At 40.3% G+C, this 19,312-nt stretch overlaps 1 protein-coding gene across 4 annotated transcripts in view; it reads right to left on the bottom strand.

Annotated features, from left to right (window-relative positions):
- The window catches only part of PDCD4 (programmed cell death 4), a 40,186-nt gene that overhangs the window by 11,554 nt on the left and 9,320 nt on the right, over positions 1 to 19,312 (bottom strand). For all 4 annotated transcript variants that reach the window (XM_060241665.1, XM_060241667.1, XM_060241668.1 and 1 more), the window contains exons 2-8: positions 14,242 to 14,408; positions 13,101 to 13,207; positions 10,382 to 10,681; positions 9,888 to 9,982; positions 7,663 to 7,776; positions 6,622 to 6,843; positions 2,285 to 2,382 (exon numbers count right to left, since the gene is read on the bottom strand). In XM_060241665.1, the coding sequence (XP_060097648.1) occupies positions 2,285 to 2,382; positions 6,622 to 6,843; positions 7,663 to 7,776; positions 9,888 to 9,982; positions 10,382 to 10,681; positions 13,101 to 13,143 (872 nt within the window). In that variant the 5' untranslated portion in view covers positions 13,144 to 13,207; positions 14,242 to 14,408. The remainder of the gene's footprint in view (positions 1 to 2,284; positions 2,383 to 6,621; positions 6,844 to 7,662; positions 7,777 to 9,887; positions 9,983 to 10,381; positions 10,682 to 13,100; positions 13,208 to 14,241; positions 14,409 to 19,312) is intronic.

A 19,312-nucleotide genomic window follows, 5' to 3' on the forward strand; every position in this document is an offset into this window, starting at 1 on the left:
ATAGTGGAATCTGCATGGTCTATTCTCATATCTAGGCCTTTTACCTTTTCTTCTATTTTTTGCACTTTTTGCAAAGCTGCTTGTGAATCAAAGATCTTCAATATCCTTTTTCAAATCTTTTATCACATCTTCTGCACTTATCTCAATATCTCTTTTTAGCTCTTTTTGTTTCTCTAATTATATTTGCCAATCTTGCTTTCACAGCATTCATTGGTTCAAAAGTTGACCTCTCAAATTCAAATTTTGAGCACAGTCTTGTAGATTAGATCATGCCCTGTTAAATAAGCCCAAAACCGCCGTTCTCTGATGCTCCTAAATCAAGATATTAATTTTTAAAACTTTTTTCACAAAATGGAAGCCGCAGTTTTTGTGTCAGTTTAAAAACTGTTTTCCTTTTTACTCCAAAACAGCACCAAAATTAGTTTTAAATATATAGTCCAATAGTTTTTACCTTTTAATGATGATATCTGCTGCTCTGCTGTTTTTCAATGTCCAAATTTCTTTTTATTAACTTTTAAAATTTTGACCTTCTTTTAATGGCATCTGATACTTCTCTATGGTTTTGGGTCCTAGAGAGGGCTGGAGGACTTGTTATTTTTCCCTTCTCTTAATGGCACAGTCCTTTACCTTCCTTCCTTTCTTGACACGAAGTCTCATTTTCTATGGTTATAAATTCTCACTTTGTTTCAATGACAAAATTTCCTGTATTGTAGTCACCAGGTCAGCCGATCTACTGGGAGGAGCTTTCTGTTCAAACAGCAGGTATGCCAAACAACTTCTATTTTTCCTCTTATAAGCTTGTTTCTCACAATTTTAAAGTCCCAATTTTAGCCCCTCCTTCACACTCCTAGATATATTATTACTTTTCTTGCTCCAGTTTTATTTAGTCTTTTATTCGCCCCGGAGTGATAGATATTAATCTATTACCTTCAGTTCTTTTATCCTTCTTCGCACTGCTCCATAAGTTCTCAGATGTTAATCAGTCTCATAGAAGCTTTGTATCTTGGTGGATTTTAAGCCAATTAATGGCCTCAGAGATCCTCTGTAGACGATGGAATGCAATCCTTCTCGGGGAACTCTTAAAGCCAAAAAGAAACCCCACTGGAGTTCCTCGTCAGCCAAAGTAAATCCCCTCAGAACTTCACATGCATTTCTTGGCCCCCTCCCTACCTGGAAGGGGTAGGCAGCAGGTGTTGAAGTCACCTTCTCTGCCCAGAACAGAGGTTCTGATCTGCCCGTCTGCTGAAGAGCAGCTCAATCCTCCATGACCAAAACTGGAAGCCACCAGGTATTGTACTTGCTTATGCCAAATAAAAAGACTTCATGGGGCAAAAACTCGTCTGTTAAGAATATACCATGTGTACCACCCTTCTGTAATGAATATCAGCCCTACTGCTTCAAACCAGGAATCAACCCAGCACTGTTACTGTTCCAATCGAATATCTAAATGTTTGAGAAAGCTGACTGTACTTCTATCATCCACTCCTAGACTCTGTCAGCCAAAGACTTAGAGCAGGGGTGTCAAATGTGTGGCTCAGGGGCCAGATTAGGCCCCCAGAGGGCTTCTACCAGGTCAACAAGCAAGTTTGCTTCCTTCTCCCTCTCTCGCTTCCCTCTATGCCATAGCTTACTTTGCCAGGCTTGCTCAATTGCACAGGAGCTACAGAGCAAAAGCCTCTATTTTCTCCATTGGCTGAGGCTCCTCCCTTGGGGAGGAAGGGGTGGGGAAGGAGAGCTTGCTTTGCCAAGCTCTCTCAATTGCACAGAAGAGCTACTAAACCAAGTCTCCCTTCTATTGGTTGAGGTTCACCACCCTCATCCACTAGGGAGGGAGGGAAAGAGCCAGAGCTTCCTTTGCCCAGTTCCCTTGATCACATGGGATACAAAACACCTTTACATATTATGACACACAAGGCCCGGCCTGACAAGGTCTCATTTATGTCAGATCTGGCCCTCATAACAAATAAGTTTGGGACCCCTGACTTAGAGGTCACAGACATTAGAACTGATGCCCTCTACATGCATCAATCTTATACTACCCATGAATTATGTAGCCATTTTCTCTGAATTCTGTACATTTCGCCATCAATGTTTCAGTGGGACAAAATTCCAGAAAACATGCTATGTTCGGATGAAAGTTGCTTTCATTATTTTGGAGAGTGTCTCCACAAAAACCAATGTCTAACTTTGTTTTAATGTTAAGTATACAGTTGTACTCAGTTTTCTTCATGAGTAGGTTCTGGAATGCTTTAGTAGGCTCATCTACATATTGTTAAGCACTTACCGAGCCTGAGCACAGTCCACAGTACCTTTATAGCCATCTATGTAACTACCACATAGAATCCCATCTCCAACAGCTCTTGCAATGAACTGACCCACAAGCTGCCATAAAAAAAGAAATAAGAGTTAGACTGAAACACTGGAATTACCTTGAGGGATTCTTCTGATCAGTGGATTCAAAGGGTATCCTTGTCTGGGTTGTACCTGCTGGTTGCTCCATGGGCAGGGCATATGAATTTTTTTGCAACAGCTTCCACTATCATGAGGAGATGCTTAACCCCACCCTCAATTTATATCTTGCCAAGCTTTAGAGCAGGGGTGGCAAACTGTGGTTCAGGAGCCGTATGCAGTTCTTATACTGTGCAACTCCCAGAGGTTGAGGCTTACTCTTGAGTAAGTGTGTGTGGCATCAGGACCTCAGTCAGCCTTTGAGTGCTGACCCATAGGCAGGCAACTATTTCCATCATGTGTGTGAAGCAGGGAAAGAGGGGGAAATAGGCAGGCTTGCAAGCTCTTCTCCACCACAAAGGTCACCCAGACACCTAGAACGGGGAATGAGAGTGCAAGAGCTGGGAGAAAAGTGAGAATGCGGGGGAGGGAAGCTGCTGGCTGAGCCACCAAGTCCAGTATTAAGAGTTTTAATAAAAATGTGCGTGTAGTATTTGTTCATGCATTCTGGCTCTCAAACAGCTGATGTTCATTATTTATGGCTCTTATGTTAAGCAAATTTGGCCACCTCTGCTTCAGAGGAAGTCCATTCCACCTCTAGTGTAGCAAGCATAGGTGGTGACTTGACTTGTCCCTGGAAACGTGTAACTAGAGCTACAGTAAGCCTTAAGGACAGGTTAAATCAATCCCAGATAGCCTCCCTGTTGATTTAGGTAATTCCTCCTCTGCCAACTAGGCCACGAAAGGATATTTTCCCCAATCCACTCATGAAAAGGAACTCTCATGGTAAATCCAGTGTTTTGTTCTCCCATCAGTGGAAGATGGTATTCTTTTAAGGGATATTGAAAAGCTCTATTAGTCCAGGTGGAAAACAATGGAAAGGAGATAAATCACTGAGGAGCAACGTTGATGAAGAACTCTTCTGCCTCAATTGAGACAAACAGGTCTATTCTGCAGTGCCTCACAAAAACAGGCTTTTTATTTCAAAGTTTGGTTCAGGCTTCAACTGTGCCTGCTTGTTAATAGAGTTCAGAAACAACATCGCTAATGCTAGAGCAAGCTGACCTTGTGAAACTGCAGATAACACCCAGCTGCAGAAAGGAGTAAGATGTTTGGTACCAGCTTCTAATTAACCACATTCCATTCAATTAAGGTCTACAATTTGCGTATGTGGGACAGAGCCACACCTAGCTGCAGATAGTTTTGTTTATTCTCCCCCTAGTCAGACCACCACTTAGGTCATCTGCTTTGCTACTGGCCTAAAATTGGCTATACATCACCTAGGGTTCCTATTGATATTTTAGGCTTGAGGCCACATGGGTCTCTTACTCATAAGAAGGTTTGTTCCCAAGCCGGATGGTGATTGTCTGAGATCTTGACAAGCAGTCATCAGTTCACTCACATTGGACATCTTTAATGTTGCTTGTGAGAGCCAGTCAGCTCCTGGCTATACTGACTCCGGAGACAGGGAGCCACTTTGGATTACTGGAACCTTCTAGTAAGAATGGTAACATCTGATATGTGGAACCAATGTATTATTACCTGTCTTGTTTTATCCTCACAGTGCTTGTTCCCTTTTTGAAATATTCTTGCACCTTAATAATATATTTTAATTTACTTTTGTGGTTATTTGCCTTCAATGTGACCTCAATCTAAATCCAGAGCCTAAACTGGCTGACTACCTGCCAGAATAATTTGCTTTTGTGTGAAACTCATTCTGCAAGTCTACCTTGCAGGGTTGACTTTCTTGTTTAGACCCAGCAATGATGGAAGCTTGTCCTTCGGCTTCTAATTGTCGGGATGGTCTAAAGGGCTGGTGACAGACTACCAGACTAGTGTGTGAGGAGTCGCACCCCAGGGTTTTGTAATTTTGTGTTCTATCACCCTTAAACAAAGAGTTTTGGCCCAGGACTGGACCAGAGCTGATACCCATGTAGTTGCCCTACAGATTTCTGCAATGGATGCATTGGTAGAAATGGCAGCAGAAGAAAGAGGCCATTCTCATAGAATGGGTGCTGGAATACGCTTCATGTTATAAGAGTGTTACCATTAGGTGGATCTGTAACTGGTTGACAGATGGCACTCAAAGAGTGCTAGTGAATGATTCCTCATTCTCTTGGAGACAAGTGGAGTGCCTCAAGGATCTGTCCTGAGACCTGTTTTGTTCAACATCTTTAAAAATGATTTGGATGAAGGAATAGAGGGAATGCTTATTAAATTTGCCAATGATACTAAATTGGGAGGGGTTGAAAATACAGTAGAAGACAGAAACAGGATGACCTTGACAGGCTGGAAAACTGGGCTAAAACCAATAAAATGAATTTTAACAGGGATAAATGTAAAGTTCTGCATTTAGGTAGGAAAAATCCAATGCATGGTTATAGGATGGGATAGACTTGTCTTAGCAGTAGTATTTGCAAAAAGAATCTAGGGGTCTTAGTGGATCATACACTGAGCATGAGTCAACAGTGTGATGCGGTGGCTAAAAAGACAAATGCAATTTTGGGCTGTATCAACAGAGGTATAGTGTCCAGATCACACGAATTGATGGTATCGCTTTACTCTGCTCTGGTAAGACCTTACCTGGAGTATTGTGTTCAGTTTTGGACACCACATTTTAAGAAAGATATAGACAAGCTTGAACAGGTCCAGAAGAGGGCGGCGAAGATGGTGAGGGGTTTGGAGACCAAGTCCTATGAAGGAGCTGGGGATGTTTAGTTTGGAGAGGAGGCAGCTGAGAAGTGATATGATCACCACCTTCAAGTACTTGAAGGGCTGTCATAGAGAGGATGGTGTGGAATTGTTTTCTGTAGCCCCAGAAGGCAGGACCAGAACCAACGGGTTGAAATTAAATCAAAAGAGATTCCAGATCAACATTAGGAAAAACTTCCTGACTATTAGAGTGATTCCTCAGTGGAACAGGCTTCCTCAGGAGGTGGTGGGCTCTCCTTCCTTGGAGATTTTTAAACAGAGGCTAGATGGCCATCTGACAGCAATGAAGAGCCTGTGAATTTAGGGGGAGGTATTTGTGAGTTTCCTGCATTGTGCAGGGATTTGGACTTGGTGACACTTGAGGTCCCTTCTAACTCTATGGTTCTATGCCACAGAAATGCAAGCTTTGATCACCTGGTTATGGCCTTCTAGCCCACAGTATTTGGTAAGGAGACAAAACAAGGCATCTGAAGATCTGAAGGCCCTTGTTCTCTTAATGCAGATGTGGAGAACCATCCATATATTTCACTTGTACCAGTCACATTCCTTAGGATGGCTGGGATATGGAGAGAAAGCAGTAAAGGAAAAACCACCTTCTGAAGGCAAATGCAGCCTCCTATTACTTTAGGGCTCCCTTTCCAAGGCCAAACTTGGGGGGGGGGGAGGAGAGATGCCCCTCTCAGTGCTTATATTTGCCAGGTCCTCCTGGTCTTGCAATGTCAACAGGATGAGAGGCACTGGTTTGGGTGAGCTGTGTGTGTCTCAGAGCAGGAAAGGGGAGAGGGCCTTGCCGTCTGCTTCCCATCCTTGCTGATACTCCAACAGAAGAGGAAGGAGCAAACAGCACTGGCTGCTTTCACAGAGGCTTGTTTCAGGGCTCTGCTTTCACAGAAGCTTGTTTCAGAGAATGAAGCTGCTGTGCTATCCTGCTGTGGCAGCTCCACTTCATTTGCCGCCTGGGGGGGCATTCCATCTGAGAGCTTCCCCCCCACCCCCGTCACCACTGCTAGTGAGATGGAGGCAAATGGAGCTGATGCTGCTTTTTCAGCTGTTATTGGCATTTTGTCTTCCTTTCCTTTAACCAGGTGAGAGATGTGGAAGCTTGCCCAGCCACACAGCAAGCAGGGCATGGGAGGAGAGCCTCCTAGGACAGCAGAAGCTTTTGCAAGAAATCTGCATATGTGGTGCCCATGGAGCAAGGAACTGGCACAACCCATCTAAAGGTACCTTCCACGGACAGAGAATGTGATCTCTGATCAACAATAAGATGATCAAAACCCAAGTAATGGTAAGTCACCAAAATGAAAGACATTGTCCTACTGCTTTCCTCTGAGGCAATCAAAACAGCAGTACATGTGTTCTTCCAGGCATATCAGTGCTATGAAATGCTTTCATACATGTAAATAACAGTGGTTATCACTGAAACACAATTATTTTTAACAACAGATATTTTAAACAAACCTGTGGTGCTCTAGGAGTGTCCAAAACCAATTCCGGCAAGTCTCGGAGAAGCCTGTCAAATGACTTTTCCACATCATTTTTGTTAACTACTTTCCCACACAGGTCAGCAAGGAGCTTGGAGGTCATCTCTCGGTGGCTAGCTTTTCCCTCTAATGCCAGTGATACTGCCAGCACTGGTACACTGTATTTCATTTCACCAAGATTCAGATCTTTCAGCATCTCCTATAAATATGGGAAGTAAAACTTTTTATTTTATTTCAAAGTACTGTGGTCTTTGTATCCTGCCCTGTAAACAGGATGGGGAATCAAGTAAGCAGGAAGGACTGATAATGAACCAGTGTAAAATACAGATGTTTGCAAGTTAAGTAAACTCCTGTGAAAAAGAGACAAATTTATCTCACAACTCTTTGGAACTCCAATATGGAAGGTAACAGTCTAGATTCCAATCTTGCAAGGGAGGTGCTTAAAGTCATGATATAAAACTCTTCTACAGAACATTAATGACAGAATGTTGATACTGATCACATTGTCTTCAAATTGTCTTTAAGACACTCCTGTACACCCTTACGTTGCATTCAATGACACCCTTATGTGGCAGTCAGTACAGTTTATTTCTGAGTAAACTGAGGTTTGCACTGAGTTTTTAATTTGATAATGAAGTTGCCTGACACCTACTGTGATTTGTATTTTGGTCTAATTGTCCTGGAAGAAGAGACATTTGAAGTCTGAAAGCTCACTATGTGTCTGTAGGTCTATGAATAAGTTGATCTAGTAGATATCGCTGTGATCCACCTGTGCATTTTATACCAGGTTTTTTGTGTAGTACTCTATTTTTATTCTAGAAACTATTAAATAAGAGAACCTTTAAAAGAAACATCATGGGCCTATGTACCACACCCCCTCAGAGAGTTATTCAGAAGAGCTATCTTAATTAAGTCTATTCAAAATCCTACATAGACCTAATCAATGGATCTTACATTGCAAAGTAAATCTTGTTAATCATTGCCTAAAATTTCAAACAATACAGAATACAAGACATACTGCAACTTCATTAGTATCCCCATGTTCAAAATACTCCTGGATTATTGGAGTTAATGTTTTCTCAAAAGCTCTTTCATCCAAAGGCAGCTCTACAGTTTCATAGACACAGTTCTCCTGTTTAGAAAAAAAAAAGACAGAAATTATTACATTCTAAAAAACAACCCTGAGTCATTCTTAAGCATGGCTCCACTGGAAACTACATTTTTCAGGAATTCCAGTCATCATTTCAGTACTGGCAGGTAGATGGTTAGCAGTGATGTCTTTGCAACATTATTACAGATCATTAGTTCTAACTGCTCTATATAGTCAATGAGGAAAGGTATCCTGCTGTACTGAACAGCTGCAGTTGTGGATGAAGATGCTTAATATCTCACACAGTGTTTCCAGCAGTTTATTATTTACAGTTCACCAGTCAGACAAGCAAAGAAGCAACTCAGACAGTTTCAGGTTTTTCATACAATCCTCTCCCTCCAATCATTGGTCTTAGCTCTTACCCACAACCCTCATATTTTCTACTTGGATGAAGGTAACAAAAACCCAATACACAGCCAACATGAAAAAGAAGTGATGCAATCCATCAACCATGAAGCTCTTTATCAGCTTTCCCAAGGAGGAGTGGATCAAGATGCCTAAGAAATAGGCAGGAGAAGCTTCAGGCAGAAGTTAAATTGCTGTTCTACTCAACTGACAAGTCAATTGTGAAGGCAGGCTCATAATCACTGAGCAGCACATGATAAGCCCTGCACTAGGCTTTATCTCATATCCTAAACTTCAATGTTAAGCCCCAAAGACAGGAAGCTTTTTTGTGCTTTCCAAGAAATTCCTTGCAGGGAAAACAGCACTCAAATGACTATTTCATTCTTGCATTTTAATCAAAGGTCTGGACAGAAAGAGGCTTGTTATACTCTATGAATTTACTGCATTTTGCTACAGCAGAATAACTCAGTTATCTTTTGTGGAATTCTTCACACATGGGAATGCCCCATGGTGCACTTAGCAAAATGGAAGTCCCTAAACATATGCAGCTCATTCCTGACTATCAGATGCTTAACATGCAGCCACTAGGTTTGAGGCAGAGTTAATTCAGCTACAAGTTATATCAATGAAATGAACTAAATTTGAAGCAGCCTGTGAAGTTCTACTGATGAAACATTTACACATTCCACATTTTTCTTAGCAGAAATATTTATATGCAAAAGTAAGTTTTATCAAGACTTAAGTAAGCCAAGTGCAAACTCCAAGATAATCAAGAGCTTCTGAATAATTTTTCAAGGGCAAGAAGCTCCAACTCCTCCAGTCCCTACTCTGCACACTGGTTTTGTTCTTACTCCTTTGCAAACACTCCCATGTTCCTTGCTCCTGGATGCTTTCACTTATGGTCCCACCTAGGGTTGCCAGATCCAGGCTGGAAAACTCCTAGAGATTTGGGGATGGAGCCTGAGAAGGACAGGGACCTCTGTGGGCTGTAATGTCATAGAGTCTGCTCTCCAAAGCATGCATTTTCTCCAAGGGAATAGATCCCTGTACTCTGGAGATAAGAGGTCCCACCTGGAGTGGGGCTATCCAGGGTGCCTGCCTGGAATCTAGTCCATCAGCACAGCAATATGTAAAACTACAACAGTGTCATCACTTTTTAACAATTATACTATGAACAGTACAGAACCATAGAATCATAGAGTTGGAAGGGACCTCCAGGGTCATCTAGTCCAACCACCTGCACAATGCAGGAAACTCACAAATACCTCCCCCTAAATTCACAGGATCTGCTTTGCTGTCAGATGGCCATTTGTATATAGGTTACATAATAGAATATTGTGGAAATTATACAAATCAGTCTTATGGTTATCGGTCTAATCTTAGAGACAGAGCAAGAGAGCTATATACATCAGGGGTGGCTAACGATAGCTCTTCAGATGTTTTTTGCCTACAACTCCCATCAGCCCCAGCCATTGGCCATGTTGGCTGGGGCTGATGCGAGTTGTAGGCAAAAAACATCTGAAGAGCTACTGTTGGCCACCCGATATACATAACTGTCAATAAAGCAGCTCTAGGTAAACACAAGTCACTGCCACAGCAGCTGTGCACATAGCTCTGCCCCACAGTGGCATAGTGATTGGAGAGTATAAGAGACTGCTCCTTACTTTAAGCAGCCTGAGCAGGTTCTAATTACAGGCTAAATTACATAAATAAGGTCAGTTTGTACAGCACACTAAGAATTTTCCTACCTGGTCATCATCATAGTTGGGATCTTTAATATCCACTTCCTCTACATCATATACTTGCCCAGGTGTTCCCCAAACACCTTTCCCTCCTGCACCACCTTAAAAAATGTTTAAGAGAAAAAAATGAGAGCCAGACTAAAATGGGACAAAGACTGTTGGATAATTTTCATTTATACCCAACTTTTCTCCCTTTCTCCAAGGCAACCTCACAACCACCCTGTGTGGTAGAATCAGCTGAGCATTTGTGAGCTTTAATCAGAGGTCTCCCATAGCAGAATAAGGATTTTAACTGGGGTCTCCAAGATCTTAGTCCATCTCCACCACAAACTTCCATTGTGTCAACCTTCTCAGTGTTACAAAACAAATATGAAACACATTGGAATGCTAACTAGGGGGAAAAACACTCCAGATAGAAAAAGAAAAATGAAGACCCAACCCAAAGTTATTGATTTTCAAACATACTGTTTTGGTTTGCTGCGAACTCTGAACGCACCAACCTTTCTTTGGGAGGCCTCTACCTTTTCCTGATCGAGATCGTCTATCCAGATATTTCCCCTTTGGACTTGTTGGCACAGCAATTCCACTTTTTAGTGCCTCTCCATTATCACTCACAGAATCTCCTCTTCCAGAATCTCTGGAAGAATTTTTTCTTAGCCTCCTTTTTGCTCTAGCATTGATTTTAGCTTCATTAATTGACGTTGCAGGGATCCAGTTACCATTGATTTCAGGTTTTATTTCCTCAGTTCCACCATTTTCTTCATCACCAGAAAATGGAGTGTCGCTTAGATTTTCCAGTTCTCAAAGACAAAAAGACACAAAAAGTGTTGTTACTGACTGACAGTTATTTTGAAAGTGACACAAATTGAGACATTCCATAGCAGTACATCAAAACAGATAAAAGTGCTTTTAACAGAAGTTAAAATATTTAACTCTCCTATCCTATCTGCAAAATTGATTGGAGGAGGAGCAAAAGGATGGGAGTAGGTTCACCAACAGCTGCAAAAGTAACCTGACAAAAGCTACCATATTAGAAATATAGCAAAACTTTCTTTTTTGCACTGTTAAACTCCAACCATACAGTGCAATGAAACAAGTACAGTCTTAAAATACTGTAATCACAATGTTAGGAAAGGGCATGAACCTAAAAACAGCAGTTTGTGGCTTGGCCCGCCTTTTGACTCAAAACTGAGTCAAAAGGGCCCACCTGAACCAAGCCAGCGAGTATAGTTCCTCCTTTCTCCTGGCCACGGCCGGGAGAAACATGGTGGGATTTGAGCCCAGGAAGGGTTAAATGGCTGTCAGCCATTTAACTATTCAGCTGTGTTCCCATTCATTTTTTGGGGGGGGAGGGGGAGCAAAACCAAAGGGTTTAATAGTTCACAAATAGTTAAACCTAACACCTGAGTGGGTCCGCCTGTCAGCTGTTAAGATTTAAATGGCTGGCAGCCATTTAACATGTCAATTTCACTTCCTCCTCAAGGGGAGGAGTGAAACACAGGATTTTAATGGCTTGCAGCCATTTAAACGTAATACCTCAACAGGTCCGCCAGTCAGTTGTTAGATTTAAAAGGCTGGAGCCAATCAGCGGAACAAAACCAGCCAATAGTCCGGTAAGTGTTCAGGAAAGGTGTCTTCCCTGAACATTGGGTCCTGAGCTCTGAATCGGCCAAATTTTGGTTCATGGGCCAGGTTGTGCCCATCCCCTATTACAATAATGATTTTATTTTGTAATATGGCTTAAATGAGCACTGTGAAGTACTTTTTTTAGCAAAGACAGACACAAAGCATAGTTTTAGGCAGTCCGTCAGGATGCCTGAAAAGTAGTGTTTTTGTCTATTTTTGTGGTACAAGATGACAGGGATTTTATTACTATACTTTGGATCTGTTAAAGATATACTGTGGTTTAAATAATTTTACCGTGCATTGCTTTTGACTGCATGGGCTGCATTCCAAGATTGTTTTCTGCCAAGGGAAAGCTTTCATGCCTCCGCCCTTCTGGTATAGTCCACTGAGTTTTCCCACATGCTGCTCCTGTGTAATAGGGACCTTAATGAACAGCACAGGGTAATCTGGGGAGGGGAGTGTCTGTAGAAAGTGGAGGGAACTGGTGAAAAATATTCCATGCCTTTTGCTTTTAGAAAACACTGAATTCAGCTCAATGCACTGGAAAGTGGCACATGCATTGTAAAGTAAGTAAAACTTTACAATCATTTTGTTACTAAAATCAACAAATGTACTGCTGTGTAATAATACTCTTTCCCAGGAATATTATCATAAATAACTCTGTGATAACAATTTTAAAACAATAAACAGTCTCCATTCAACTTCAGTCTTACACCACAATATATAAATCTATGCACTTGAAGCAAAATGCTTTACAACTGTAATAGCACAAAAATTAACATTTATGTGGCATGAATAGGATTATGGAAAATTCTTTCAACTACAGAAAGCTGATTTGTCGGCATATGGATATGTACCATGTTCACTGTTAATGCTTCGCTGTTAGTGCTTCAGTAATTAGTTATGATAATCAGCTTTTATTTTATCAGCCTGTCTTTCAACCTGTGTGAACTCAACTCAGTTGCTTCCTCGGTACATTTTATGTAACTGATGAAGGCTCTTGTTTATGAAAGCTCATACCACCACAAACTATTTATTTATTTACCTTAGATTTATATCCCACCCTCTCTGCAAGCGGACTCAGTCTAGTCAATCTATAATTCACACATTATATGATAAAAACAATGTAGTGGTGGATCTATGTCAAGACACATGCTTTGCACACAAGATGTCCCAAATTCAATCCTTGGCATTACTAGTTGAAAGATCTAAAAAGGGGTCGAGAAAGATCTCTCTCTGCCTGTGACCCTGGATAATTGCTTCCAGTCAAAAAAGATGACTCTGATTCAGCGTAAGATAGCTTCAGTTCTTCAGTAATATTTGAAACTTGATCACCAAGTGAATCACTTTGACTGTATTATGTATAGTCTTTCCATTTCAGTATCACCCACTGCCAAGATAAATTAGCACTCACATGGAGACTCTTCCATATGATCAAAGAAATACATGTAGTAAGGAACTTCAAACATTATGCTTCTTCCATGTGCTATGAAGACACATTTTTATGCAATCACAGAAGGCAACCAAAACATTTAAATTAGGCTTCAAATGCCACAGCACTCTTTGTTATTTTAATTATATTAAATTTCTTACCAGTAGAGCTGATGTTGTCTGTCTGCTCATTTTCTATTTCCATTGCTATTCAACAGTATTTCAACTGAACTGAATATAAATGGTTTTCTAATGTTTTTCTTTCAGTTCTGAATAGGGAAACAAGTTAAGAATGTTTAGCGTGATTATATTCATTGAACCTTGCAGAGACTTTAAATTGTGTAATGTATTGACTTCTTTGATAGGGTGAGACAGAACTTATGGATCTAATCTCAATTTTCCTATTATTCAAAAGTGAGTTACAATTTTTTAAAAGGTTACAGTGCATTCCTACCCATGTTTATTCAGAAGTAAACCCCATTTTATTCAATGGGGCTTACTTCCAGGTACGTTTTAGGGTTGCAGCCTTAACCAAAACCAATTCACCTACTCTTAAGGACAGTAAATTTAATTTTAGAGCCAGACATCTTCATATGTTTATAATAGTAATATAACTTTATTTCATTCAGCTTAACAGCCTTTTAATGCAGATCACTATTATTTCTATTTTAAGTTCAATATTCATTTAACTTCAATGTTTGCACATGTATAATATATAAATGATATGTACAATATAAAAGAACATGCATAGTGAAAATGTTGTTCCTTACCACCAATATGTATTTAGTGCTAATTCAGTTTAAGTACTTTGTGAGCATGAAGCCTACTTTCTGAATTTGTATATTATCTGCCTTGACAAAATACTGGAAAAAGCTATAACCAGAAGTATTTCACTTATTTTCAAATATATAATTTCAAAAGCAGAAAAATCCTTCACTTTATGAATTCCTGTTGCTTTATATTCCTTCCCACCTGCTGCTCTCCTAATGTTTTACTCCATGGAAATTCAGTAAAAAGAGGCATCATTGTCATCCATATGCTTTGTATAATCATATTTAAGTTAGTTACCTTGACTATAGCACTCTCATGAGAGAAACAAACAATCCTAGCACAGCATCAGCTATGCAATACAACTTTTACCTGAATAGCTTTCCATTAAGTAGTCTCATTGATATTCCCAGTCACTCTCTGGCCCATGTATTTTTCTCTTTCCCTTTCACCCAGTAAGGACTGTGGAGTAGTGGGATTATGACATCAAGTCCCCCACATCACACTTCATTAGCAAAGAGTTTTTCAGCATTACCTCAGCCAATCATTCACGAGATACACGTTGTTTTGAAGCAGTTTGTTTTTGCTAGAAGGGATCCTTTGTATTGTTCTCAAAGGCAAATGATGTCCAATTGACTGACTAGCTTGTGAGGATAGTTCCTTTCCTTTTGGTAGAGTATTCCATTACATGCATCCACACTCCTTTAAATCCAGATGGAAACACAACATTTATTAAGCAAAGTATGTTATATGGGTAGAATACTGCACATCTGCTGTAGAAACAGCAGTGCTTTCCTGTGGTGCAAGAAACTGGAATAACTTCCTGCATCAGAGGTAGTACCAGGGGAAAGCATAGCCAACAAGTGGAACAGATTCATGGGCTCCAAACCCATTGGCATCAGGACCACTTTTATAAACTATTACTTTAAAAATTAGTAATAATGATACTGCTTTTCTTATAGGACTAAATAATTCCACAGCAGCAATGTTCAAAAACACAGCAAAATAGACTATGGTTCCAAAACATTTCTGACGAACTACCATAACAACACATTGAGGGAAATGTAGTATTAATTTCTCCACTTAATAATGAACACAGAAAATGAATTAATCCCTCAACAAGTCAGACAAGGAGGAAGAAATTAAACCTACACAAAATTCTAAAAAAGGATTCCCAAATCCTGAGTTGATCAGTTAGTAAGTACTAGCAACAGCCAGTGTGGTCTAGTGTTTAGAGTCCATATGATCTAGCAACTAGACCATGTGGTCTAGTGTTTAGAGTCCCTTATACTGAATCATACCCTTGGGCCATCAAAGTCAGTACTGTCTACTCAGACTGGCAGTAGTTCTCCAGGGTCACAGCCTGAGGTCTTTTTCATTACCTACATACCTGATCCTTTTAACTGGAGATGCAGGGGAGTGACCCTGGGACCTTCTGCATGTTGTACCAAGCCATCCCTTGCCCCTGATCATGACTCAGGATACCTGAGTTCAAATCCCAAATCAGGATTTAGCTACATAGTACATCATTTCGGGGTTCAGCATATACTGATGGGTTATACATAAGTTCCCCCTACAGGGCAAGCAGCAACTCCCAGGTGTCATTTGAGGTTGGGGAAATAGCACGGTGGAATGCGTAAGCCCTTTCTCTTCATGTCCCACAGTCCCAATCCAAATCAGATCCCTGTACACCTGGAAATTAAGCTTCAATATGGGACTCCCAGAGCATATCTAGACAACAGAACCTGGGATGGACTGTAAACAATATATTGGGTAGTTAAGGTCCTCACCAGAAAACTCACTGGTGACCAAAATGCAATTTTGGGCTGTATCAACAGAAGTAGAGTGTCCAGATCACATGATATGATGATACCACTTTACTCTGCTCTGTTAAGACCTCACCTGGAGTATTGTGTTCAGTTTTGGGCACCACATTTTAAGAAGGATATAGACAAGCTGGAACGGGTCCAGAGGAGGGCGACGAAGATGGTGAGGGGTCTGGGGACCAAGTCCTATGAGGAAAGGTTGAAGGAACTGGTGATGTTTAGCCTGGAGAGGAGGCGACTGAGAGGTGATATGATCACCATCTTCAAGTACTTGAAGGGCTGTCATATAAAGGATGGTGTGGAATTGTTTTCTGTGGCCCCAGAAGGCAGGACCAGAACCAATGGGTTGAAATTAAATCAAAAGAGATTCCAGATCAACATTAGGAAGAACTTCCTGACCGTTAGAACAATTTCTCAGTGGAATAGGCTTCCTCGGGAGGCAGAGGGCTCTCCTTCCTTGGAGGTTTTTAAACAGAGGCTTGATGGCCACCTGCAATGAAGATCCTGTGAATTTAGGGGGAGGTGTTTGTGAGTTTCCTGCATTGTTAGCCACCCTGAGCCTGCCTAGGTGGGGAGGGCGGGATACAAATAAAATTTATTATTATTATTATGCAGGGGGTTGGACTAGATGACCCTGGAGGTCTTTTCCAACTCTATGATTCTATGACCTCGCTCTGTCTAACCTACCTCACTGTGTAACTGTAAAGATATAACGGAGAAAGCATAGCTATGATGCCCTGAACTCACTGGAGGAAAGGTGGGAGAAAAATAAACACTATATCAATAATTCAACACAAATTATTATTCTGCCAAAGCGAGACTTATTTCCCTCAGTGTGTTGTTATGATTGTTTGTCAGAAGTGTTTTGGAACCATAGTCTATTTTGCTGTGTTTCTGAATATTGCTGCTATGGAATTATTTAGTCCTATAAGAAAAGCAGTATCATTATTACTAATTGTTAAAGAAATAGTTTATAAAAGTGGTCCTGATGCCAATGGGTTTGGAGCCCATGAATCTGTTCCACTTGTTTGCTATGCTTTCCCCTGGTACTACCTCTGATGCAGAAAGTTATTCCAGAAAGTTATTTACTGGGATCTATAGAGAAGACAAAACAGATTTCACCTATATCTATGCATCTTTACTGATGTCATTATATCGATGAACAGCAATCGCACCATCCTGAACACCTAAAATTTACCATTAAATTTTAAAGGCAGAAAGCCAATATAATGTAGCAGATGGCTAGAATGCAGAAAATTCAAGCTCCCACTCATAATGAAGATAAGTCAGTATGGAAAAAGACAGAAGAACAGTTCCATGTGCTAAACACAGAAATGCTCCAGTCACATGGTGGTGGGGGGAATTCCTGACTGCAAAGCAAAAATAACAAGTAGATGAGAATGGAGCAAGGGATAGACAGGAAGATTTTTCTACAAGCCTGGGGAGGACTTAAGTTTGCAGAAATATAAAATATATGCACAAAGTTACCCCTCCCACAATTCCCTAAATAAAAATCACAGAAGCAATCTCTGCATCTTCAATAAAAGTATTCCACTGAGATCTTGCAAGACTACGCTGTAGAAAATTTTGTGGTGTTGGTTTTAAATAGTTTTATTAACAGCATATAGTAACAATATCCATTTATATCATCTCTATCCCTAACCCATATGATATTTTCTAATCCCCCCTCCCTCCGTTTCTAGACTCCCGCCAAAGTTATATACTTCAAGTTCACTTATAAAAGTACCTTTAACTATAACAATCTAAATTCATATTCTACCTTTTTCTAATACTCATTATTAAAAAATTGTCCAATGTCTTTTTACGTTCCATTCTTTCTCTACATAACCTCTTAATTTCTTCCAATCCCTTTTAAACACTTCTAAATCATAATCTCTTAGAATTCTTGTTAGTTTATCCATCTCACTCCATGATAAAACCTTCACAATCCAATCCCATTTCTCTGGTATTTTTTCTTGCTTCCACAACTGCGCATACATTGTCCTAGCAGCTGAGAGCAAGTGCCAAATTAAAGTTCTATCTTCTTTTGGAAATTTTACCATTTGTAATCCCAACAGAAAAGTCTCTGCTACTTTCTTGAAGTCATATCCCAGAATCTTAGATATTTATTGTTGTATCATCTGCCAGAACTTTTTCGCTCTTTCACATGTCCACCACTAAAATTGTGTTACCAGTGCTTCCAAGCCTCAGCTAATGTTGGGGGGAGGGGGAGGGAATTAAAAGATAGGGAAAAGCTGAGGGAGGAGCAAACAGGGAAAAGGAAGGTTGGGGGATGAAAAACAGAAAGGGAGAAACAACAAAGTGTGCCAGTGAATGGGAAACAAATAAGGAGGAGACTAGGGTTGCCAGAAGAAAGGAAGAGAGCAAAGATGGGTGGATGAGTTTTCAGAGGAGAGACTGCAGGTATTGCAGAAAATAGAAAAGAAAAGCAAGACAGAATGGGGAACTGAAATTCCCCTACAGGTTCTCACGGATCCCCAACTTGTACACATCTATTTTCCATTTGTATTGCGGAGAACAGATCAATTGCTGCTGTCCTTTATGTGAAAAATTGGCAGCAAAAGTCTATAATGTCACCGCTTCAGTATGCTAGGAATGTGCTGTTGCATGATTCTTCAAGGAATTAACATAACTTTAAGATGACAATGCAAAAGCATGGCAATCAGGGTTTTGTAGAAAAAGCCCAGCAGGAACTCATTTGCATATTAGGCCATTGCCAAGTCATCTGGAGCTGCGTTCCTGCTTTTAAAAAAGCCCTGATGGCAATCAAACTAAACCCTTCAACACATTACCCTGGATGCTGAGAAAGACAATGACAAAGACTTGGAGACAGTTTGTGCAAGACAGTCACGCGCTGTTGCAAAAAGACACCATAACCACTAAGACCATGGTCACATATACAAACCCTACACACCAGCACCATGCTAGTCAAAAGCAATTATACTTGTGACAAAATGGTGAAAGCACATGTAATGAAGGACTAAACATATTCAGAAATTCCTTAGCTCTATTAGCTCTGCTAGATATTTAGCTACCACTCCTCTAATCAATCCAGCAAACCCACAGGCTGCACCATAGAAAGGGCTACCATATTTATTTATTTATTAAATCTTCCTGCAGCCAGTACGGACCTGGCGTTATAAGAACAAAGAAATTAATCAGATGTCTGATGGGCTACAGCTCAGTATTGCAACTGCACAATCACTCCAAGATTTTAAATCTGCCTACAAACACTGAGCAGCTGTCATGGATTACAGAACTTTGTAATTTTTAGAAGGCTTTTTAACATGAAAAATCTGCCGATGACTACATGTCATCACATTTTAAAAATAAAAAGGAAGTTATTTTTACCAATTATATGGCTAGGTAAAACCTGAAAGAAGAACCTGCTATTAGACCATTAAATGATAATGGAAATTGTGGTTTAGAAGGCCTTTTTGATACATGTTGACAGAGCAGTATGTTTTTAAAAATGTTTTTGAACAGCTGGCAGAATACTGTATAGATCATATTAAAGAACTCAGCAGTAAGAATAGTCCTTTAGCTCTAAGTAATTATGAGAGCTCCTGACAACAGCTCCTTGTACAATCGAAGTGTTTTTTATACTTAATCCATAATGCTAAGTACAATAGTACGTAATATGGGATGTGTAAATGTGGTAACGTGGGGCATGAGAAATTAATATGCCCTTCTATTAACCAGAATGGAACACTTTACTTAGAATTACATTTTCATCAGAAGAAACAATGTTCTGAAAGA

The sequence above is a fragment of the Heteronotia binoei genome, chromosome 6 (assembly GCF_032191835.1).
Source record: "Heteronotia binoei isolate CCM8104 ecotype False Entrance Well chromosome 6, APGP_CSIRO_Hbin_v1, whole genome shotgun sequence".
NCBI classification, from domain to species: Eukaryota; Metazoa; Chordata; class Lepidosauria; order Squamata; family Gekkonidae; genus Heteronotia; species Heteronotia binoei.